Source organism: Python bivittatus, unplaced genomic scaffold (genome assembly GCF_059951505.1).
Source record: "Python bivittatus isolate LINGU-HERP-01145 unplaced genomic scaffold, Pbiv_v1 ctg000100_np1212, whole genome shotgun sequence".
NCBI classification, from domain to species: domain Eukaryota; kingdom Metazoa; phylum Chordata; class Lepidosauria; order Squamata; family Pythonidae; genus Python; species Python bivittatus.
In genome coordinates, this window is record NW_028277038.1 from 1384175 (window position 1) to 1408537 (window position 24363).

At 46.0% G+C, this 24363-nt stretch overlaps 2 protein-coding genes across 10 annotated transcripts; both read right to left on the minus strand.

The window, feature by feature from the left end:
* Positions 1 to 484: 484 nt before the first annotated feature.
* ALDH2 (aldehyde dehydrogenase 2 family member) lies at positions 485 to 11121 on the minus strand. The gene is made up of 13 exons (XM_007433595.2): positions 10909 to 11121; positions 8130 to 8234; positions 7294 to 7434; positions 7108 to 7187; positions 6115 to 6226; positions 5395 to 5523; positions 4948 to 5061; positions 3449 to 3551; positions 2784 to 2968; positions 2207 to 2371; positions 1819 to 1976; positions 1405 to 1519; positions 485 to 926 (listed from the first exon to the last, which is right to left on the minus strand). Exons 1-13 carry the CDS (start codon positions 11047 to 11049, stop codon positions 894 to 896), a joined length of 1581 nt encoding a protein of 526 aa, XP_007433657.1. The 5' UTR covers positions 11050 to 11121; the 3' UTR covers positions 485 to 893.
* Positions 11122 to 11959: 838 nt separating this feature from the next.
* ACAD10 (acyl-CoA dehydrogenase family member 10) lies at positions 11960 to 24338 on the minus strand. Of its 9 annotated transcripts, none has more exons than XM_015888986.3 (20): positions 23199 to 24257; positions 22746 to 22894; positions 22149 to 22343; positions 21442 to 21600; positions 21005 to 21164; positions 20276 to 20417; positions 19935 to 20003; positions 19658 to 19839; positions 19209 to 19359; positions 18471 to 18616; positions 17843 to 18016; positions 17339 to 17712; positions 16430 to 16570; positions 15634 to 15771; positions 15142 to 15232; positions 14902 to 15060; positions 14205 to 14377; positions 13119 to 13262; positions 12783 to 12860; positions 11960 to 12592 (listed from the first exon to the last, which is right to left on the minus strand). In XM_015888986.3, the coding sequence occupies exons 1-20, from the start codon at positions 23455 to 23457 to the stop codon at positions 12458 to 12460; spliced, it is 3219 nt and encodes a 1072-aa protein (XP_015744472.1). In that variant the 5' UTR covers positions 23458 to 24257; the 3' UTR covers positions 11960 to 12457. The 9 variants fall into 9 exon arrangements, 3 of the variants coding, with proteins under 3 accessions (XP_015744472.1, XP_087991254.1, XP_087991253.1); XR_003085312.2 differs by adding an exon at positions 24267 to 24338 and having other exon boundaries at positions 12522 to 12592; positions 12783 to 13262; positions 23199 to 23394; XR_003085310.2 differs by having other exon boundaries at positions 12522 to 12592; positions 12783 to 13262; positions 23199 to 23394; positions 24249 to 24320.
* Positions 24339 to 24363: the final 25 nt, after the last annotated feature.

Genomic DNA, 24363 nt, shown 5'->3' on the forward strand with positions numbered 1-24363 from the left:
ATGGCGGAGCGGCTGTCAAATATCGCCAAGAAGTGCATCAAAGCACGGCCCTAATTTCCCCTCAGAATGATTCCTATATTCGGAATATCGGGGATGTTTTTGGTTCTGTCTATCGTGGTTTTTCTATAACAGCGCATCTTTCTTAAACCCCTACTGATTTCTGAGGGGAACAGGGGAGAATTCAACTTTCTGGCCGTTAAGACTTTGATGCTCGGTTACGTCGGACTCCCTGCTCTTGTGCAACCGGTTTATTCTATGTTTTTTTTAATTGTAAGGTCCGTAGAGGCAAACGATTGAGATTTTCTGTACGTACGTTAGGGCGTAAGGGACCTTCCTGTGAATTTTGAGTTTTTGTGGATACGAAACCAGCCACTGACGGTAGGGCGCTTAGGCACTCCGTGGTCACCCCAGATTCTTCCCCAAAATCTTGGTTCTTAGCTGTCGTGGTCCCTCGCCTCGCCGTCCAAAGTGAAACCAATACGCGTTAAGCATAAAATCTTTTATGTGTTAGAGAAAGTACAAAAAGAGCACAGAAGGGGGTGGCTTTGCAACAGTTGATACTCAAAACTATCCTGCTTCAGAGTAACTGCTTCTATAGGTTTTCTATTCAGGTTACGTTGGAGTGAAGAATATTAGATTTTTCTTGTTATCTCCCCCCTCTGGGGACACATTACAAATGAAGGTGTCTGGTCTCAGGAAAGAGAACCAAGAACAGCTGAAGCAGAGAAAAAATACTTCTTAACCATGGGTTGGTTACACGTACATTCCACAGGTTGCTTATAGAAGTCAGATTTTCTTTCCCAATGTAGAGATTTCTAGGGTAAATTCCTGATTAAGTTTTTCTGTCAAATATGGGGTGACGTATATGGACGGTTTCAGGTGGTGGTACTTCTTCAAGAATTCTTCTGTGGGACCTTGATGGTGACCTAGTAAGAAGATAAGCAGATGGGATTTTGCAGTTTTTTACTTTTACTTTTACTCTCTATCCCAACCTCATATTGTAAAGGCAAGTAAATTGTGCAAGTTTGGCTTAATGGATCCACCTTCTTACAGTTTGGAAAATATCCATCATGTGCTGTTAGAATTACCAATTTTTAACTAGTAAACCATATTCCTATTTGCAGCGGAGCTGATGGCTGCCATCCTCAGGCAAAGCAAAAGTCAGGGCTTTCAGGAACACAGTCAGGAATGCACTGGTTATTTAACACTGCAAGATGTTCTGTTATTCAGGTTGCAGTGTGCAAGGATATCGGCTTCTCATTTTATCTCTTAACCTGCACACAATTTCCTTAAAATCAAGGGGAGAGCTCCCATAACTTCTTAAAATAAATGCTTTGTATTTGACCTGACTTGACCTGAAGATGTCACCACTAGTTCCTTTGGACTATAGTTAACCATACTTACTGTTTTTACTTCCATGTACGGGGTCAGGCCGTATTCTCCCCCCTCACGCCCTTGGCCGGATTCTTTGTACCCTCCAAATGGAACCTGTGCCCCAAACACATTGTAGCAATTTATCCTGCAAGAGACAGTTTGCAATGGAAATGTTTTCTATTACGCTTCCTTTGTTATACAAATAATCAACTAATTTAAAGCTACATTGAATGCATAGAATAACAATTGAGGACAAGTACTCATTTGTGATGTGGGAAATCTTAATAAGTTTCCAGTTTTCATTAACTTGAAAGGGGATGGGGAAGGAGTGACTAAAAGAGTCTTTCTGATAGGCGTTGGGGATTGCAGCATGGAAAGCAAGTGCTCCACAACTGATCCTCTGCTTTTTCCTTCAGAGTTACATTCTTAAGTTTAAGGGCTTACCAAACAGTTCCAGCTCGCAAGCCCTGAGAAATGTAGTTTGCTTTGTCAATATCTTTTGTGAAAATAGCAGCTGCCAGCCCATATTTGGTGTCATTTGCCCTCTGGATGACTTCCTCAATGGTTTTGAATTTCAAGATCTGCATAACAGGTCCAAAAATCTGCAAAAGAAACATATCTGCAAGATTACAATTTATTTGTACAATAGGATTCTTTGCAATATTGATGCCCAGAGTCACATATAAGGATACATATTTTAAGGAACTGGCATCCATTTTTACAGGCTGGACAATTCTGGAGTTCAACACTCTTAGTTATGTAATGTGAACCAATATAACAAGATGGCATAAATTAGAAATGTACTACTATGGCAACGCATGATTTTCCTAACCTCTTCTTTGGCTATTGTCATATCATCCTGCACGTCTCCAAAGATAGTTGGCTGGACAAAGTAGCCCTTATCTGCTGCAGGGTTCCCACCACAAAGTAATTTTGCTCCTTCTTTTTTTCCACTGTCAATGTATCCAAGGATCTTCTTATACTGTGTTTCATCCACCTTAAGAGAACAAAAAAAAGCCAGCACTTCCGTTCAGTTAAGATGCTACTACCATAAGGGAGGAAATCGGTCTGTATGAACAAAAATTGCATATTGAACACTTTTTAATGCCAACTGACCTGGGAGATTAGGGTTGCAAACAGACAGATTAGGTCAATTTATCACTTCTATTTATGAAGGTTTTTAAAACTTTAAAAAAAACATGCAAGTACATCTGCATTTTACTGACTATTTTAGGTAATGTTAACATTTTAAGTTAATGGGAAGATTATGTTTTGTGTAACATACAGTAATTAAGAGCATTTTTTTTTCCTGTCTAGAACAATGGCTCAGTTTTCCTAATCCGAGATATTATTTTAAAGGAGCTCCCCAAAGAGTGGATGGTGGCACATTGGAATTGTTTTGTTCTCACCTGAGGCCCATGTTCAGTTTTGAAGTCAAACGGGTTTCCAACTACTCTGGATTTGGCTCTCTCCACGCTCCTCTCCACAAACTCATGATATATATCTTCTTGGACAAAGGTCCGAGATCCAGCACAGCAGCACTGTCCTTGATTGAAGAACAATGCAGAATGGGATTGTTCCACAGCCCAGTCCACTAAAGAGGAAGAAAGGAAGGCACCCAAGTGAGGCAATTTGAAAAAAACAACAACAACAAAACCAACCAATATCTTTATTCTTACTACTGCTACTACAGTAATTAATCAATTAATTTAATTTCTCTTCCATCTGGAAATCAGCTACTAATCTTACTTTTTGCATCAGCAGTGTGGTCAGCCTTTATCTGGACTGGTTCAAATCCCAACCCATTACAATTCCTATTTTCCTCACCAATCCAACATAGCCAGAATTGAGAAAAGTTGATCAAGGCTGAAGAAGATTAGTCTGAAATGCCTTTGCCCTTTCTAAACTAGGTAATCTTCATTTACAGGGTCCACTAAATACATTTCAGTGAAGAGCTTATCCAAATCGCTATGCTGACTCGGAGGTTCCCACGGCAGTCTGCACTGAAGCTGCCAACCCCCTTCCAGATGCAAATTCATTCCACTGTCTGTCCCCACCAAGAAGAACGTCTTACTTTCAGCATCAGACATGATAATGTTTGGGCTCTTCCCACCAAGCTCAAGAGTCACTCTCTTCATATTACTCTCTGCTGCAGCCTTCTGGATCTGGTGCCCAACCTGTACAGTTAATAATCAGAGAGTTCTATTGAACAGTATAACAAGCTGTATTTGAGGAAAAGTTCAGTGATGGAATCAGCTTTGTTTTGTGTTCTCCAGTGCCTAGAGGCAACAAGACATCACTCTACCTTTTTTAAGATTAAGGTCTAGTGGCTGGTTAGAGATAATTCCTGAAACCTGCAACCCCAGGCTATAATTTTGTACCCATGGCAATTTCCTAAAGCCTCAGGAAATAGTGAAAGACCTAAGTTGAAAGTCACTCTGTTGGACCAAGGCAGATGAAATATTACTACACGTAAAAGTGACCTGATATTTAATGAAGTTTGAGCAATTTAATTTATACCCCATTTTTCCAACAGTGCACAACATTCAAAGTAGCTAATGGTAACTAAAATAAGGCACCTGTCATAATATAATTAAAAGCATTTTGTGAATGTATATGTTAATGCACAAGGCATATTCCCACTACCTTTTCTTCCTATTTAAGTTGCCTTGGGAACAAGGATTGCTCTTTTAAAGATTAAGTTAATGAAAAATAAACTGCTAAGATAAGATAATGCCTGAAGCTGAAGAAGCCAGATAAATGAACTAGAACTGCAAATTTTCTCAGACTTTGGCCATAGATTTTTTTTTTTTTTTTTGGAACCTGTATAAGCATATTCCTATTAGTGAGCAAAGATAGAAGTAAGCACAGGAAGGATTTTTACTATTAAAAAGCCAGCTTGGAAAGCTATCAGCTCCAGAGAGCAAGAGAAATGGAAGTCTGGTTAAAATAGGGCAAGAAACAAGGAACAGTTAAAAACTTCCTGACTAGTTTCCTCCCTTTCTCCCAGCAGAAAGTTGAGGAATTTAAAAAAAGGGATGGGGCTTATTATTGGCAAGGAATTAAGTCCCCTCACCTCAGCTAATATTAGTGTGTGGAACCAAGAATTCCCTCCTAAACAGTTTTACTTATAAGTAAGTCCCATTCATTTCAATTAAATTAAGGTCAGGTCATAACGTATGCAAGTAGTAGTTTTAGGGTTCAGTGAGAGGCTCACAGTATTAACATGGCTTTAGAAATAGTGTAAAATTAGACTCTTGTGGATTAGTTGAATTGCATGAGCTACTTCTTTGTTTTTGTTTGTTACATTAAGGCAGACTGAGATGGATATTTAAAATAAAGTTAACTTTTAAAAAATTAAATTGTATTCAGAATAAAAATGGCACGCTATAGACCCGTCAAGCACTATTTGGGACAACAAATGGCTCCTTGATCTGGGCAACCAAAAACCCACTTTGAGAATCACTGCAAAATCTTAGTATCAGTATTCTAAGTATCTAGAATCAGTATTCTAATAATTTTAGTCCCAAAGGCTAAAAGAGAATGAGAGGATATAAATATTTAATTCCTCACCGAGGTGGAACCAGTGAATGCAACTTTATCCACATCCATGTGAGAAGATATAGCAGCACCAGCTGTAGGCCCAAAACCAGGAATAATGTTCACCACACCTGGTGGGAATCCAGCCTGTTAGACACACAAAAAAAATAATTTCCTAACTGGATAGATCAAGATTTACAGATAGGCCATCTGACCAAATAGAAAACATGGAGGAAGCAATGACAGAAATTTGCCCTCCCCCATTCCAAGTGGGGAAAGTTGGCCAGTGTTCCTCTGAAAACCTCCCTGATAGAAAGGATGCTGGCTGACTCTAGAAGAAAAAAGTGGGAAAGAAGGACTCCTTTGTTCCTTCTCTACATATAGGTGCAGGCATACACGGTGTTGATATAAGTGAATCTTTGGAATGTGAGCAAAGAGATGGTGGAAAACCTGTATGAGCCCCTGGGATGGATCTCTCACCTCTTTGATCAGGCTGGCAACGTACAAACCAGACAAGGGAGTTTGCTCAGCCAGTTTCATCACCACCACATTTCCTGTGGCCAGGGCAGGACCAAGCTTCCATGCCTGCATCAGCAATGGGAAATTCCACTACAAGAAAAATAAATGTGTAGATACTTAAAAATTTTAAGTCTGCTACATTAATTGATACATTGGATTGCAGAGTTAATTTCTCACAGAACTGGGCTTCCCTCCTCTTCCCTCCCCTCCACCCCTGAAAATCAGAAGATCTGTAGGATCATAATCCCAAAAGGAATACAGCTGTCAGTGGGCAATCAAATAATAGCATAGAGTGATGGAACTGTTTCAGTGTAAAGTAAGCATCTGTTAGGTAGAGTTCTAGAGGAAATCTAGAGCATTCTCTAATTTGGTGTTGTCTTCTTGTGTTAAACTCAGATAGCATAACTTGTCTCAGGCTGATGGAGATCACAGCTGGGGAGCCGGTGTATTTGGGAGAAGAATGCTATAGGAAAACAAACATTACCATAATAGCCCAGGATCCCTTTTTTAAAACTGGGTTACTTAAGCAAGGCTTTGAATAGGTCAGAGAAGAGGATAATGCTAACAACACATCTTCTTTGCTTCTATTCCATCCAATGATCACATTAAAATCTGCCCATTTCTAGCATGATAGTAGAGAGGTATAGGGCTTGCGAGCTGCTGTAGACCAGCTTGACTTACTGGAATGATCTGTCCACAAACGCCTACAGGCTCATGTCTTGTGTAAGTGAAAAAGTCTCCATCGATGGGAATGGTTTTTCCATGTAATTTGTCAGCCCAACCTGCAAAGTACCTGGAACAAAACCATTAAATATTACAGGTGTTACTGGAATCACAGACAAAGTTCCAACAGAATTTTGCAGAAATTGTTGATGAAAATTCATTCCCAGTAATATTTTGGAACAGGGTTAGAAGCAAGGACACAAGCCAGTTGTGATTTTGTTTCAATTGCAATTGAAATTTATACACATCACCCAACCCATTTCAGTTCTAATTCACATGAGAAAAAGAAAACATAAAAGAGCAGTATGCAGAAGGATTGTTGCAAAGTGGTTATAATGCAACCAAATATTCTAAGCGTTGCAATATTGTCACATCTAAATATTATTTGACAGTAGATACTGTCCATGCCAGTATTTCTCAACCTTGGCAGCTTGAAGATGTGTGGATTTCAGCTCCCAGAATTCTCCAGCCAGCATGGGGGTTGAAGTCCACACATCTTCAAGCTGCCAAGGTTGAGAAACACTGGTCTATGCTATCCAATCCCTGCTTAATGTTTCTTTATGCTGAACTTTTGAAGAGGGAAGAGAATAGGTACCTCTACCAAGTTCAGGGGATATACATTCTCCCAGATATATTTTAATCCTTTCAGATATTCTTTTTTTTAAATAGGCCAAGGGATTTGTGCACTTGGCTGAACAAATAATGTGATTTGTTTCCCAGTTCTACCCTAGTTCTGGAGGAAAGAAAAATTCCTTCTAGATTATGGTTCAGGTTTGCTTGAATGAGAAAAAATCTTGTATTATTAACTGCTGGGAAATAACAGAATGTTTGCATTTCACTAAAATTACCTTTCCTTTAAAAAACCTGCAACAGATGGCCAAAAATAAAGCGGGGGGGGGGCATCCTAAGTTGTGCTTGGCAACAGTTCAGGATATATTAATTAATCCTTACCGGAGGTTCTTGATAACCATATCTAAGTCTACCAGGTAGGAGATTGAGTATGGCTTGCCATTGTCCAATGTTTCCAGAGCCTACGAAGAAATATAAAGCCAGTATTTATAAACCCAGATTCCGGGGAGAGAGCAGAGCATGCACAAAGCAACTCCCTTCCCCGCCCCCCAACCATTCTATACATACTGCCAAATAGGTCCGGTCTCTTTCAATCAGGTCGGCGAGACGGTTCAGTAGTTTGCCTCGGTGGGAGGCATCCATCCTCCTCCAAGGAGACCCAAATTTGAAGGCATCCTTGGCTGCCTTTACAGCCTTGTCCACATCTGCCTGGAAAGGAACCCAGGCAGGACAGGATCAGCAGAGAGCAGCAGCAGCAGCAGGACTGCACACTGACCACTCACACTGTGTGAGATGGACATAACTCTCGGGTGGGCAGTCTTCCCCACCTTGCTATCTCCGGATTACAGCTATCACCACTCACTAGTTATTCCTCACGCACATTCTTCCTTTGGCTGCAGCCCGCAGTGAACGGCTTCTCAGATTCTGTGCGATTTCTGCTGTGTCATTCCTGTTGGCCACTGAAGTATTGCTGCCTCAGCTTCCCCTTTCATAGATTATACTGTTATGAAACTACAAGAACAGGCGTCTCCAGCTGCCAAGCTGTAGCCATACAAAGCCTGCTGCTCTGGTAATGTTTACTCTGCCTGCAGCAAGCTGGAGATGGATTACCTTGCTGTCTTTGGCAAGAGCAAACGTCTGGCACATTTTATGTTGCAACACACCCAACACAGAGTCTGGACACTTTCTTAAAATCTTTAGATAGCATTCTTCATGAGAGCTAAAAATGATTTAGATATTTATTGTAATGAGGGTCTCATAGCAGCTTGATAGACTTTGCCTGTCAGGATAGTAAAGAATTTCCAGTGATTTCATTGCCTACTTAAACTTTCAAGAAAATCTGCAATGACACCAAGTACTCCAATTGTGTAAGAACTAGGACTTGCATTACGCCAATATTGTACCTTGTCGCCCTCTGCAACTTGGCATATGACCTCCCCTGTGGATGGGTTGATGGTTGAAAATGTTTTCTTGCTGACTGCATCGTGCCATTCATTGTCAATGAAAATCTGCAATTCAGAACACAGACCTATCAGCATTTGAGAGCTTGCAGAGACTAATCTTAGGTTTTTAGTGACTGTTTTGGAACGAAGAAAAGCAAGAATAGCTTGCTTTAACAACCAACAAATACATGACTATTATACACAATCTCCACGCTCAGAGCAGTACAGCTTTGAATTCATGATTTCCAGGAAACCATAACAAATGACAATTGCTTGCAACAATTTAAAAACTATGAAATGTTCTTAATAGAGATCGCACCCCTATAGTAAAGACATGTTTTCCTGGGTGCTGCAAGAAAAAAAATTAGGGAGAAAGAGATAACTTTGAAACTCTATTTTCTGCAGCTGTCTTCCATATAAAAGCACAGGAACCCAAATCTTTCTGTCCATCTCGATGGCTTTTGTCAATAGTGCTCAAGACACTATATAGGGAGGATTTATTGCATTTTATCTTTTTCCATCAATCATTATAGCCTATGGGAATGGACCATGTGCCTCAGCAGCTGAACTGCTGCATTCCCAAAAGGGAAGCAAGATTGGCTAACCAGGTTTTGAAAGCAATGCTTTTGAAGAACAAGTCTTGAAGAAAAAGAAGCTGGTCCTGGTTTGAACCGTGCAGGAGTTTAAAGTTAGATCAGGGTGGTAACTGAAAGGTCAAAAAGGCCTGCCAAGAGTTTTGCAACTCTCTCCACTTTGTGGAATTAATCACCCTGGCATACCCTGGAGGCCTGTGGGGTCAGGAAAGAAAAAGACTTGGGCACAAGAGAGACTTGTTAGGAGCAGTGGGGATACGGTGGAAACAGAATCTCAGTGAGATCCCAATTGTGAGAAAAGATCCAACTCTCCGGCTGCATCGAGACCATGTCTGGATTATAGTCAAGTATGCCCAAACAAGACAAACCGATAACCCACGTTAAATTAGGATGGTTGCTGTCTTTAAAATCTAGAGTGGTTTGGCAACAATAAATCATAATCCTGAATTCAGCTGTCATGTGAACCTGCCCATGTTCAGTTTCTCAATTAACTGATACAAAGAGCAAATAAGCAGCATATACTGGCACGTAGCTTATTTGTATCATAGTTTTATCAAGCCAGAATGTTTTACTTGCACTATGGACGATTACACTTCACTCTGATTTTTCCCCTTGGGGGAGTCCGTCTGTCAGAAGCTGAGAAGCATGAGAGAAAGAAGAAATGGCACCCCAGCGTTATATGCCGTGCCCAGTCTTCGTTACTTTCCGGATCCACCGCGGTCTGTGAAAGCTGCCCCTGGCTTTTAGTGGGGTTTGGTTGTGAACCTGGTCCAGAGTTACAAGGAAATGCTACCTACCATATCCACCCTCATCAAAAAGGACGGGTCCTCCTCAGCCTTTTTCTGAGCATCCTCAAGTGGAGCCATGAAGAAGAATAAAGGCAGCACGGTCTCCCCCCCTTCCCCACCCCGACTGCTCTTCAGTCTCTGGCCGGGTTATTTAGGGTCGGTCTCCATCACTCTGTTCCCTGAGGGGTGATGTTTTTCCATTCTCCAGAAATGCCTGGAAATGGGGTGCAGAAGCAGCACCAGAAGAGGGAGAGCCTTTGGCATTCCCCAGGGGCACTTTGGAGCTGGCCCCTTAAAATATGCACTCTCACTTCTGATCGGATTCCCTTTTGCAAAGGAGCTGGTTTCCTCTTGCTGGATTTTTAACATCTAGCCCACAGTTGGGCAAACCTTAGAGTGACACTTTCTCCCAACATCCGTTCTGATCCTTGATGCTAGTTCCAAAGGGAGATCCTGTTCTTCCCAGAGTGCAAATTCGGGGAAAATAAGTATGCCAATTGAGAGCCATAATAATATCAGAGCGCTGCTGCTGCTGCTGCTGCTACTAATGGCGATAATAAACTGAAGAAGTTAAAACCCCATTAGAGCTGAGGCATGAACGACTGAATTATTTAGAGGTAATTATAATTTCACAGTAGCTTATACAAGTAGTTACACAATCAAGAGACGGCGTAATTGTTGCGTTTACTACAGTGATCGTAGGTTTGCTGAACACACATTTTGCAACGTGCGTTATCGAGCAGGCTAATCTGGGGCCCGCCCGCAAAGTATGCAACGTTGGGAGGCATTTCTGAAACCCCCTGTAAGGTCTGCCTTGCGCGTCTTGCCGCCGCTCTGCTCCCCGACTTGGTGCGCCGCCGTTCAGGGCTTTGCGGGGTCCCCGCGCGCGGCCACCGCGACGGCAAGGCTGCACCGGGAAGGCCCCTGCGATCAACAAGTTTCGGACCGAAGCCCGTACGAGGACGACCCCGCCGCCCAGCCCGGCTCCGAAGCGCTGCGCAGCTCCCCTTCTCGGGGAAGGGGCGAGGCCCACAGAGCATTAAAGCCGCCCGTCCTGACGCCCCCTCCCCGCATTCCTGAGCGCCCTCTTCAGCGACCTTTTCGTCTGCAGCCGCGCTTGAGAACGCGGGGGGGGGGGGGCGGTGGAGGCTCGCAGGAGCGCTTGCCCTCCCCGCTCCTTGACTCCCACGCCAAGCCCGGTCCTCCAACCGCCGGTGGGGCGGGTGGCGGATCGGAGAAGCAGCGTCTGGGGGTGAAAAGCGAAGCGCTCTGCACATGCTCGCATTCTCTCCTGCCTCTCTCGTTCCGCGCAGGTGCTCCTGCAGGAAAGTGGGGCCGGGCTCCCCAGCGCCCCCTCACCTTGTTGTAGGTGATCTCTGGCTGAGGGTTGGGCGCAGGCACGGCGGCGGTGGACAGGGGCTTGCAGGCGAGGCGGAGCGCAGCCGCCCCGGGGCGCAGCCGGGGAGAGCTCCGCAAGGCCGCGGCCAGCTGCAGCACCATTTTTTCGCTCGGGGAGGATCGCGGTCAGACGCCCCTTCGGCTGCAAAGGGCTCTTCCCCCGCTGCCTTTTCTCCTCCTTCCTCGGCCGGGGAGGGGCTCGGGCCCGGGTCCGGGCCCGGCCCTCTGCCTCCCGCTAGCCAATGGCAGCCCAGCCAGGCGGGCAAAGGCCCTCTCGCGGAGCCCAGCCCCTGCATTGCGATTCCGGCCGATTCACACGTAACGTGAATGGAACCGGGCCTGGAGCCGCGGCCGTGGAAAGATGCATTTACTCGTGAAACGCCACCGGCCCCAATGTTCCCCTTGGGGGCGGGGGCACTGGGGAGACCTGCCCCTCCCTGGGAGTCTTCCTGTGCGGGTGCCAGGCGGAATTCAGCAGTGCCCAGGCTCCCGGGCAGCGGCACCCTCCGCGCAGTAGAACGGGAACGGCGTGCGGGGGAGACCGTGCTTGAAAGTGGAGGGTGGGGGGCTCAAGCCCCATAACGTCGAGTCTGCGATTGCACTTCTGTTTCCCTGGGGCTCGTTGGCTTGGTAATCCCCAGTCAAGGGTTTTTCTTTGCTTTTTTCCACTGAGGTTTCGGTTGATCAAAGCGGCATATACACGGAGGGGAGGGGAAAAAATACGGTCCCCCCAATGAAACAGGTAGACCGCCTTCGTTTCAAATTCTTTTTGATCCACCAGCGTGCTTTGATTAACAAGGACACTGCAGAGCGTATCTAGTTCCAGTATGAAGCCCTCTCCTTCAGGAAACCAACTATATAGCATGTCAAAGAGACCCTGAAGTGGCTTTTAGTTATTTTCTGACTAGAACAAGAAAAATCTTTGTTCCCCGATGAGTGACCTAGTAGATTCCCCTTCCTCCTCACCAGTGTCCCTCCCTCTGCCCCTTTTATCTGAGCAAACAAACCAAGCTTGAGATAGTCCTTTTTATTGCTGTTTCTTCTAAAGCTGCATTCCATAGAACCTTTCACAATGCTTTTTTCATGATTTCAACACTTGCATTTAGCTCTTCAGCAAAGGGCATTATCAAAAATATCAAATCACCCCCAAGATAGTCCTCACATCAGTGGATTAAGAAGATGCCTCTTTGCGAGAATCCATTGGAAGATCCCCCTCCTCTCTCTACTCACCATCTGCCCAGATAGAAGCAAAAATCAACAAAGTACTTAAGATCAACAAAGCACTTTCTAGTGCTCAAAATGTGAAGCAGCAGCCAGCAAAATCGAGAAGAGGTGAGGTGAGCAGTCAAGTGATTTTTAGATGCTCCTCCAGCGGTTATTGCAAGAGAACGTGAGAAGCAGATGAGCCTTGCTGCAAAACTGGATCGGCCTCTGGTCCTCAAGAACGCGGCCTGCGCATCCGCTCCAGCCCCGCACCTGGGGCTCTGCGCAGCTCCTGGTCACGGCACAGCTAGCGCTTCAGTTCCATTTTAGCGATGGCGACCGTGTGGACTTCATCGGGGCCGTCTGCCAAGCGCAAGGCTCGTGCCCAAGCAAAGGCCTGGGCCAGGGGCAAATCACTGCCAAGGCCTGCTGCACCAAAGGCCTGTGGGAAAGGCAGAAAGCCAAGACAAAGCTTTAAATGCCCCACATCCCTGTTTTGCAAGTATTTGCAGGGTGGATGAAATGCCAAAGAGGGGACCCCTAAGTGGAAGGAAAGAAAGTAGAGAAGTACAAGCCAGGCAGGACCAGAGGAAAGTGTCAAAAAGCCACCCGCCAGGCTGGCCCTCCCTCACCTGGACAGCCCGGTCAATGACACGGAGCGCCATCCTTGGAGCCACGACTTTAATCAAGGCGATCTCCAGAGCCGCTTCCTAGGTGGGATTGAGACAGAACCCAGTGGCAAGGAACGCCTTTCGGAGGCTTCTCCACACGCACAAGGAGAAAGCACCCCGCTGGCCTCTGTGCCTCTCAAAATAACCCCCTTCCCAGTAAATTAACAGCAGCATCTTCATTTGAGAACATGGGACAACACAGGAAGTGCCCTCTGCTGCTGCTGCCACCAGTCGAAAGGAGCGCTTTCGGACTGGGAGTTCATAGCATCCAGTCTCTGGACTTCTCCCAGCGCTTACCTTATTTCCAACAGAGTCCATGAGATGGGCTGCCTTGAGAACAAGGAGCCGGGCCTGCTCAATCTCAATGCGGGACTCAGCGAGATCTGCCCTGATGGTGCCCTGTTCTGCCAGCGGCTTACCAAAGGCCACGCGGGTTGTTACCTGCCAACCAACGCACCAGGAGGAAGGTTTTGCTCTCAATTGTACGGAGTGGCTTAGTTCACGGAGGGTCTTTCCCCCGGTGGGGCCTTCTATAGCCCTTTGCCAAGACAATTCAAAGAAGCAGGGATGACCCACGTGCCTCTGCATGGCTGGGGACCTTATGAGAGACCTGTTTTTGGTCCAAGAGCTGAAGGGCATTTGGAAGGAGCTCAAGATGACCTCCTCTGTGGCTGCTCCGGGGCTTTGGAACCCCTTGGCACAGAGGCCTCCTTCAGCAGCAGGCCAAGCTGGTCTTATTCAACAAACTTTGCTTTTGTCCAGTAGTTTTCCTGCATCTTGGTTTGACTAATACATTTTATCTACACTTATTTTGGTCCATTAGGTATTTTACAGCTTACTACTTGTAAACCACAGAGCATCACTTGGTGGAATATAAATTCGAAGGCATAGATAGAAAGCAGGGACTGATATTCATGTAATGAGGATACATCTGGGGCAGGAAAAGCCAGGCACAATGGAACTGGTGGAAGTTCTCAACTTCTTCACCTACTGTAGACACATGTCCTAGGACCTTTTCCCTCTGAAAAGAGTGTGACACACCTTCAGATCTCTGTCCCGATAAAACATAGCTTGCAGGGGCTGCCTTCACTTCTGGTGCTAAGCTGTAATGTGGTCTATTCAGTTTTGCCATAATGTGGCGTGCGAACTCAGCCACTACGATTTATACACTATGCCTTGTGCCATAGCATGAGGTGCAAAGCTGATGATGGCTATTTCAACACACTCTGGTTAAGTAAATCAAGGCTTGGTGTGACTGACGTGAATCCAGCCCCCACAAAGGCTTCTCTCCCCTTCCCAGGACACAGTGAATAAGGTTAGCAAGCAGAGGAAACATCTGATCCTGGGGACACCGAGCTGCATTTGCCATATAGTGCTGCTTACCCGCTCCTTCATGAGTGCCAGGGCTCGTTCCGCCAGGCCAATCAGCCTCATGCAGTGGTGTATCCTTCCTGGGCCCAGCCTCCCCTGGGCAATTTCGAACCCGCGCCCAGGGCCGAGCAAGAGGTTCTCTTGGGGAACGCGGACATTTTCAAATGTCATCTGCCCATGGCCAGCTGGAAAGGGAGGGAAGTGAGAAGGGCCCCATGGAAGGAGCCCCAGCCGCTGCTCATGCCAGTTTTACGCCCAGGCTGCTTCTTTGCCAGCTCTCCACCACTGGAGCCAAAGAGGCTTTGGGTTTTTTTTAAATGTAACTTTATTAAGATTTTAATAAAGAAAGATAGAACAGAAATTAATATTTAGGATAAAGAAAAGGAAGGAATAAAGTAAAATAAAGGAATAAAGTAAAATAAAGGAATAAAGAATAAAGAAAGAAAAGAAGGGAAAGCCAAAAGTGTAGGAAAAAAGAGAAAGAAAATATAAAGAAATAGCTTCTGACTTTCTTTACAGCAGTTGTAAATTTACTTGTTATTCTATGGTTACAGCCAACTTCCACCAAGAGGCTTTGTCTGAACTAACTGTGAAGGTGTTAAAGGCTAACTGATACCAATCCAACACGGTCTCTGAACAGCTAAGAGACTCAGACCTAAAGTTCCCCATCTACGGGGCATCCTAAACCAGAGAGGGCCCTCGGCCTCACCTGGGGCATCTTCCAAGCCAAACACGCTGAGCGGCCTGGTGACTGTGATGCCAGGAGTGTCCATGGGGACCAGCAGCATCGATTGTTGCTTGTGTCTCTGGGCCTCAGGGTTGGTCTTGCCCATAAAGATGCAGAGCTGGCAACGAGGGTCCAGGGAACCTGCCGGAAAGAGACACTTTCTATGTTGGGAAAATGCTCCCTGCACTGCTGGCTGAAAACCAGGGACAAACCAGAACATACCTGAAATCCACCATTTCTGCCCATTCAGAATGTAGGTGTCTTTTTCTTTGGTGACAGAAGCCTCAATGTTGGTGGCATCAGAGGAAGCAACCTAAGAAAATACCAACTTCCTTGCAGAGGGAAGGCAAGTGCCATATTTTGGAGTAAAGGGCCAGCTGGGATGCAGCCCCTCTGCATTCGCTAAGAACGTACTTTTCTGTCAGTGATGTTGCAAGTTTGAAACAGAACCTGAACGTGGACAATGCTGACTGGCTAGTGACCATGTATCACAAAACCATCCCACAGTTCCTAAAGCAGTTTTGCAACATAAATGGGCAGGTGAGCCTACCAGAAATAAGGGAGATAAAGACTCATGACTGATCCAGCATGGGAACTGCACATAAATCAGGCGGAATGCCGCTCCACGACTGCTCTGGACCAGACCAGAGCTTCCTCCTCACCTCCAAAGAGGAACAGAATACTGAGAATTGTGGGGTGGAGGTGGGCACTGACCTGGGGTTCTGTCATAGCAAAGCAGGAGCGGATCTTGCCTTCTAGCAAAGGCATCAGCCAGCGTTCCTTCTGTGCATCTGTGCCATAGCGCACTAACACTTCCATATTGCCAGTGTCTGGGGCAGAGCAATTGAATACCTAGAGAAGATAACCATGATTAGCTCAGATGGGGTAGTCAAAGAGAGTGTGAAGCAAAATAGACTCTTGGGATTGTGGTTTGGCTATTCCTGGGTCAGGTTTACCAAAAGATCTTCCCACAGACCTTTGTAGTCAGTCATCAGATGAAAGATCAGCACCAGCTCATCCTATGCTGGCAGCAGGTTCATACCAACTCAGGTTCTTTATTCATCTTACCCAGAAGTATCTACCCTGGTTAACTTCCTAGATCTCCAGCAGACAGAGAATTCTTTCCCACCACCAGATCTGAGGACTAAGCCAAGGACCTTCCAGATTCCATACAGGTTCTCCATCACTGAGCCACAGCTCCTTCCTAGCATGCGCCTAACAGATCCCCTGGATCTGGAGCTGACAGGGTAAGTAATTCTTTGGTGGGAGGGGAGACGACACTTAACCATTTTCAGAAGAGAAGATCAAGAGGGACAGAGCAGCAACAGAGCAGCAAAGAGGCTATTAACATCCAGCCGAAAGGTAAGAAATACAGGCAGCACCCTCAGCTCTGATCTGTGCCCCTTTGAGTCTGGAGGAACGAATGGCCCTTCCCCAATAGAGGATGCACAAGGAAGACCTGACATCCTTCTGCTCAAGTTTGCCCCCATTAGGGCTTTTTTGTGGGTACCTCAGAGGCATAGACTGAAGTCCCCATCAGTTCACATAAGTGGGCAAATTCCAAGTTGGTCAAGCCTGCTCCGTATTTCACCTCTGGATCACTCTCCAAGGGCAAGAAAAGGTTCCACAGCCCCTCAGATTTTGCTTTGTCCTGGAGGATGAGAAGAAAGAGAGAAGAAAAATGAGGACAGATCCATAAGACACATTCTCTGGTGCCCTAGGAATGTAATTAGATCCAAGTATCATACTGGACAGGATTTTCATCAGGGTTTATCTTCCCAAGAAGGATTTTCAGAAGCAACAATGGGAGATGATGGATATATAGAAAGAGCTTGGCTGATGATTTATTTTATTTATTTTTATTTCAAATTTAGAAACCGCCCATCTCACGCGGAAGTGACTCTGGGCGGTTTACAATAAATGATTCACAACCTTCCACCCTCCCTTCAGTATAATATCCTAGAATATGGAGTAACATCATGAGCTTGTTTTCTTTAATATGTGGGATTTGATGTTGCTTTAGTATATACTTCAGCCTTTCTCTATCCAAACCTTCTTTGGGTGTGTTAGACTACAATTACCACTGGCCATCACTAGCATGGCCAAGGCCTGCTGGTGACGGGGATCAGAGTCTGACATCCGTCCAGAAGGCCTATATCATTCCTCCTCCATTAAGACCCACTCTTTGCCTTCACCCCTCCAGCTGAAACCAGATTATTTGAGATGCCCTGCCCTTTTTCACATCCCTTCTTATTCCTCCTCCTGTGATTGGTAAAACTTTAGTTAGCAAAAATCTTGGGGCAAGAGGGCAAAAACCCATTTAATCAAGTTATTTTGCAAAGTACATCCCTTCATAATGCTGCGTTACTGTTGCCACCAACTAAGAAGTTGGCCATGTTTCCCAAGGACGAGGACTTGCCTTGAGCTCTTCTATGAGAGAATGGGGAGTCCACCTACTCGGGGAAGACTGGTGATCTCGCAGGAGCTGCTCAGATGGGTAAATGTGGGAATCCATAAATCTCTTCAGTTTGTGGTACATCTCCTGGACATGGTTTGGCAGGCCCTCGGGAGACACGATCAGGTGGGACTGGGATGCAGGCTTCAGTGTGGAGTAGTCCCTCCTTAGGAACCATCTTGGGCCAGCCCAAGTACTGAATGTCCTGATGAGCGGTCTAGAACTTGGAAGCTCCCTGAAGATTCGGAAGCCTTCCTTCGTGGCAAAATCCCAAGCGAGGTCCGCCATGAACTCCACTAGCTTGCCAGTGCTTTCGGCTGTTGCTGAAGTGGCCTGGTCTGGGTAGAAGAAAACGCAGGTGGCTCAGCGATGTACGTTTTAGGGTTGTTACCCCTCCAGCCTATCTGTAGCACTGGCTGCTCCCCGGCTTTTTTTCTGTCTGCCTACAAACCCCCAGACTAACATCACCTGCGAGGAAGCGTTTGTAGATGCCCTGTAGGATGGCAGCCATTCTAAAAAAGGAAAAGGCCATATAGAAGTTCCAGTTCTCGATTGGAGGGATACCCCGGTGACGGCAGTACATCTGGAAGTAGGCCTCTGCCGTGGGAATGGCCATTTGGCTGAGGTCACGGTTGCTCAAACCTGAAAGCGGCAAGCTGGAGTTAGGCCTGGCCCAAGCTCTGATTAGAATGCGCCCCTCAGGAAACGCTACATTCGGCAACTTGGCTCCTGGCTTGAGGCTCTTCTCAGGAATACCCTCTTGTTATCCTCTTACTTCTCTGGGGGAGATGGGCGGCATACAAATATAATAAATGAATGAACGAACGAACGAATGAATGAATGGAGGAAAAGTTAAGGCAGCAGGAAAAGCTGGAACCTCTATAAAACTCCGTGGCAGGTTACCCACATCTTCCCATCTGGCTTAGGTGCCAATCTGGACCTTATGATCAGCCAGCTTGGGATGGGAAAATCTCCAGGATCACATCAACTCCTCTGATAAAGGCCTTCATGGTTTCCCATAGAGGGCCTTCCCTCCCCAGTGCTGTTTAATTGGGACACCTCAATTTAACCCTGACACTTGGGAATAGACAAGCACCTTTTAAGATGTTGCAATCAGAAGGCAAGTAATACCCCAGACAGTTATGCGCCACGTCACAGAGAGGGTTCCCCAAGGTGGAGAGCTCCCAGTCGAGGACAGCAACAACTTCAATTTTCTCGGGGTGGAAGATAAGATTGTCCAGTCTACAAAAGGAAAGGCAGCAGCTGCAGAGAAGTCCAGTCTGTAAAGGGAAATTTTGTCCATACTGAACTGCAGTTCCAACACAGTAGATCGGGGAAGGCTACTGTAAAGCAAGGTGGACAATCTTCTGATGGCCAGGAGCCACACTTAGGAGCTGGGGGAGGGGCCCAAAACATGTCAGGTTTGGGAGGAAGTTTCCTTCATTTTTTAAAAAAACTAAATTATTTTAAAAAAACTAAATCTTCTTCTGGTTTGGTATGTTTCTGGGGCCTGGTGGTGGTTGAGGCCCAGGTTCTCCTCCCTAGCTTTAGTAAACTGCACAGCCAATAGTTTGGGGAGGGGGCCAAGAATGAGGACAAAGGGAGCTGCCCCCCCCTTTCCAATTGGTGCACATCCTGCAGAGGAAACTAAAGGACTTGCATCAGCTGAGAACTAAAGGCAGGCTAGTCTCATAGGTTGGAAATAAATGTTATTTCAGGACCTGCAGCACAGAGAGTATTGGTCCCAAGTCTCTGTTTACTTATTTTGAAATGTATACTCTCTTACTTTCCTGCTTCTGAAAAACCAGTAGACACACGACAGGTCAATCAGTACCTGAAATCTCCATGAACAATTGAGAGCTGCTCACTGGCTGGAAGGTGGGATGGGAACCATTCGAGGAGCCTCTCCATGGTTGGGATCGCGTGGGTCTCTGCGGCCCGATATTGCTTGCTCCATGTCTGGATTTGCCGCTGGACATAATTTCCTACAACATTATTCTTTTAATTAAGTAACGCTTATCCTGTTCTTTGCAGGAAAAAAAATCCTACAAAAAAAATCAATTTTAAACAGCCCTCGGGTACAGGTTTACAATCTCAGAGGGACTCCCCACCCCCGGATTTTAACTGGCCTTTTCTCTCTCACCAGCTGGAGGATCTTTCTTCCAGAAATCTCCATCCACCAAGCTGAAACTCTCTTTCCACCGGTGGACCAAATTTTATTTTAAAATAACCCAAGAAAACAATAGTTCCTGCAAAGGAACAACAGAGAGGGGCCTTACATACCATGTTTTCCATAATCTTCCAGACCAACGGCTTTGATGTCTACACTATGGATTTTACAGAGGGCGCTGTTCATGGCAGTATAAACCTCCATGCGCTGGTGGGGCTCAAGTTCTGGAAGAGAAGGGTCCTTGAAGATCCGGCCAGCGCAGTACTCCATCAGATAGAATGGGGTGCCGATGACACTAGAGCAACATCAGGACATTAGCAGAGGATCTTGATATTTTCAGACACCTGCCTCTGAAAACTCAAGCGCATACATGCACACAGAAAGATTCACCTTGAATCTTCACATAAGGACAGGACTTTTGGAACAGGAATGCCAGTATCCCCAAGGGCCTTCAGAATCCTACCCAACAGAAAGAGAAGAGCATTAAGATGGAGCAGATATGCCGCGCTTAGTTTTGGAGGAGAAATGACTGAAGCCATGCAAAAAAAAAAAAAGAGAGAGAGAAAATTATAATAGCTGTGGTGCCCTTCAGATGTCTTGGCTTATGATACCTTTCACTGCCAGCTAACATAAATGATGAACATTGTAGGCTGGGAAGTTTCCCTGTTAGCATTTCTACATAATGGGGAAACTGGGTGTCTGTTTACTGCTATAGTTGCTGAGTTTTTCACCTGTATTCTCTCTCTACTGCATGAGCAGAGGGCAGGAGCTTCCCCGGTGGCTTCTTCCTTAAAACCAACCGATGATCCCCAAATCTGACGTAGTAAGTCGGATTGGACTGTCCGTGACTGAATTGGTGCAGCACCAGAGAACCTGAAAAGAGCAAAAGTGCACCTGTACCGAACGGCCCTGCACGGGATTCGGGATTCCCTCCGTTTTATCTTTGCAACTCTGCCGGGTCAGACAGCTTGCAGAATGTGACTGGCCCATCGTCACTCTGTCAGCATCATGGCTGAGACGGGGTTTGAACTCAGATATTCACTGTAATGGAAGGCACAGCGAGGAGGATACTGGAATGGAAGATCGAGGCTATCAGGAGGGAGGGAGTACGTTTCAGGAGAGGGTACAAAGCAAGCGCTTTCTCAGCCTGCAGCACGACTGTGAGAAGAAGAGGCTTAGGCTAGCCCCTCCCTAGAGTCTCACGGGGTATATCCACTAGTTGCTCTAGCACAGATCTAGTCTGGCGAGATTCTGTCTTTAGGGCGTAAGCTAATAAAGGAACTATACTGGACTGGACTGCCTCATCGTTGTTCTTGGGCTGGGCCTGACATTCACGGCCCCAATCTACACCCTTCTGCCATTAAATTTCACCAGTTCTTTACATGATCTGTTAACGGGAGAACAACTGAATATTCAAAACAGAGACTCCCAACACAAAATGGGAATATGAACTCCTGTACCTTTCGCTTGGGCCCCCAAGATGTTTTCAAGATATTTCTGTAGAGGCTCTGTGGGGATTTCCATCGCTGGCCTCACAGAAGAAGTATAAGGAACAAAGTGACGCAAGGGAAAAGTCAGGTAGGTTTCTAATTCTTGAACTGCAGAGTCCACATCACTGACCTGAGCAGAGGGAGGAACATGAGAGCTGAAAAAGCAAATAAGCTTAGAAGAAAAGGGGACGGTGTTTCAAACAGAGTTTCCACGCACATAGGAAGTATACCTGCAAATCTCTCTGCTGGGAAGAAATGACAAAAGGATAGTGCTAGATATTTATATCTGGCCAGTGCCAAAATTCACAGAGAATAGCTTCAAAAGCGTCTGTATCTGACAGAAGGATATTGGGTCTAATCTGGAAAGTCTAGTTTTAAAATTTTCTCCTTCCTGCACCACTTTTCACCTTCAATGTCTTAATGCCAAGTTGGCTAGCAGCTTTCAGGTTCTGTCCAATGTCATCCAAAAAGATGGATTCCTTGGCCTGGACACCCAGGCGCTCCAAGCAAAGCTGGTAGATCTGAGGGTTGGGTTTACACACTCCTTCCCGACAAGACTCTACAATCTGGAAGACAAGAGCCAGACACCCAGGCAGTCAGGCAGAAGAAGGTGGGCAAGGCCTCCTTTCAGGAGGGATTTTGAAATAAAATAAATAGAACATAAAAGCAAATGCTGTCTTACGTTTGATGCATGGGTTTAGGGTAATATTCTTCTTTCAAGGTTTTGGTGGTTTGCTGATTTATGGTCTTAAAGCATATAAACCAAGCAATAACATAACGTAATCTTTAATGCAGCTGATTAATCAACTGACTAAAAACCTCAGCTAACCAAATGCTCCCAATTAATTGTTTTTTAAAAAAAATATTTGTAGTAAAAGCAGTTAAAAAACTACTGGAAACAGATCCGAAGGGTCCAAATAGAGGTAGGATACAGAATACTTCTTCTAAGATGTTCCATAACATGAGCTATGTAGAGAAAAATATAATTCTTTTTCCTTCAAAAATGCTGCATATGTCTATGCAAGTTTAGGCAAGCGTAATTACTAAACTTTAAATATCATAATGAAGTAAAAGCCTTAAGAAATGAGAATCTGCTGAGCACAAAAAAACTTACCACATCAAATTGCTTTCTGTCTATGGGCAGAAAACTTTCTCCACTGTCTAGATAAAAGTTGTTAGTCAGAACAGCAGTCTTGAGACCTTTGGCTCGAATGCACTTTACAGCCTCAGTCATAGCCGGGAGCTGTTCTGACATTTGAAAACTGGTTAATTCAAAAAGGAAAGAATCCACTGGCACAGAAGAATTTGCCTGGGGAGAGGGAGAGACACGTTGGGTGTTTTTTTTTTTAAATGAAGAAGTAAACAGCAAATATCTTATGTACCTCATAAATTCAATCCTAGAGCTCCCAAGTATTTTTTCTTCAGTTAGAAGAAAATTAGCATAGTTTCTGAGATAGCCTGGTAGCCATGAACTGTTTTAAATTCCCAACACAATGGTGATCTTTTCTGGTTGAGCTATCAAGCTCTACTTCATAGCATTGTGGAGAAGCAAAATGGGCTTGGAGAAAAGGACAAAACACACTGAGATTGTTCACCCATAGAGCTGTTCCTTGTTGGTACCCTTGGATATTTCCACTTAATTTCAGCTTGAGAGCCTCTTCCCTTTGGTCCTTACTCATCCAACAGGGATCAAAAGGAGAAACTGGCTTACAATTCTGGAGCACCGTTGTCTGAACTCATGCTGAAATTCTGCTGGGTTCAGCTCCCCTTTCATGTATCTCATCCAGGGCCTGTTCTCACCCCCCGACATTAAGGCCTCTTCGATGGTGCCAGGGGGGACGTGATTCCGAATCTCCCAATCTAAATAAAGGCAGGCAGTCCAGTGAGGAAGCTGTATGTATCTTTGGGGACACAAAAGATTTAAGAATAATGTATAATGTGATTAAGAAATGGAGCACAGGAGTAAACCAACACTGAGGAAGGTTCAGGAATTACGGCTGAGCTGATGTTACTCATTTTTGGTTGCAAAATGATTCTCTCTGCTGTTCTAGAGGCCTTGCTCCTCCAGATGGTGGCAGAAATCCAGCAGGTTGAAGGCGCAGAAAGTTCAAAGCAGAGCTAGGAAAGGGAAGGGGATGATAGAAACACTGGGAAAAGGACCTACCCAGAGCCAGTTTGAATGGAGAAGGAAGCAGAACTCCACCCATATCAAAGATCACAGCTTTGTAGGGACAAGATGCATAATTCCTCCACAGGGCCAAGTCTGGAGGTTTGTGCCAGGAGGACTGAAGGATCTGCAGCCTCCTTGCAGGGTAGCAACAAAAGGCTTGGAAAAGTCTTCCTACACCCATACTGTTGAACTGTGCATGTAAAAGGGGAGAGAAGGGCTTCAGAGACTTGTGAGAAGCAGAATCCTGGAACATACTTATGGGGAATATACTACCATGACAATACCAGATTTTTTTTTTCTTTTTGAAGCAACATGTACTACTCTCTCTCTATACATATTTTTATAGATCCTGGCCAGGGAATTCTGGGAGCTGAAGTCCACATATCTTAAAGTTGCGAAGGTTGAGGAACACTGCTGTAGATGCTCACAAAATGGGCCAAAGGGCTTCAGGAAAGCAGAGATAAGAGATGCCCCCTTCTCCCTTTGTCTATCCTCCAATTAATTTCTCAACCCGATCCAGGCAAGTTCATCTTTTTGCCCGACTCCTGACTCCGGCACCCCGGAACAGCCTGCGTATCCTGCCCTATCAACGTTTCGCCTCGGACGGCTGCTCCCGGCCTTGGTCAACGGCTGGGGGTGCTTCCTCGCGCACCCCGACACGCGGCGGCTGTTAAACGTCGGCGCGGTAAGAGCCGCGGGGAGGACGCCGTCGCGCCTTCGCCGGAGGGCGGGGGCTCCTTTCCTTTCGGAGGGGGCGCCCTGAGGCAGAACCCGCTTGTATCCCAGCCTCGCGGCCTCCAGGAAGGGCGCTTCCATCCCCCCGGCGGACCGCAGCCTTCATAGCCGCCGATACGGGTCCTCCAGATGCGCTGGACTCCAGCTCCACTTGTCCCCAGCCAGCCACCTCTGCCACCGGCCCCCCCTCCTCCGGAGTCATCAGGGCTCCTTAAAAGCAGAAGGGATCGTGCTTCGGAGGTACTACACTGCCTATCATCCGCAGCCAAGAGGTCCCAAGGGTCCGCCCATCCCGACCTCCACCACCACCTTTCCAGAGCCCACCACCTTCCGGGAGACCTTTGACCCGAGGCGAGGTCACGGCGAACGCGAGAAGTCTTTCCGGGGACAAAAGGAAAGGAGGCGTGATCGGCCCCGCCCCGCC

Bases quoted from the DNA above. Each gene is read 5' to 3' on its own strand.
- ALDH2 (XM_007433595.2), bottom strand. From the start codon at position 11,049: ATGGTGCTGCAGCTGGCCGCGGCCTTGCGGAGCTCTCCCCGGCTGCGC. The intron at 7,188-7,293 runs GTATGTATAGAA...ATTTCTTCGTAG, and splicing joins GAGACCGGACCTATTTGGCA to GCTCTGGAAACATTGGACAA. The intron at 2,372-2,783 runs GTGAGAACAAAA...TGTTCTCTTAAG, and splicing joins AAACTGAACATGGGCCTCAG to GTGGATGAAACACAGTATAA.
- ACAD10 (XM_015888986.3), bottom strand. From the start codon at position 23,457: ATGTTCCAGGATTCTGCTTCTCACAAGTCTCTGAAGCCCTTCTCTCCC. The intron at 21,165-21,441 runs GTGAAAAGTGGT...CCCTCTGCTCAG, and splicing joins TTGGCATTAAGACATTGAAG to GTCAGTGATGTGGACTCTGC. The intron at 18,617-19,208 runs GTACTGATTGAC...TTCCTTTTGTAG, and splicing joins ATTGTTCATGGAGATTTCAG to ACTGGACAATCTTATCTTCC.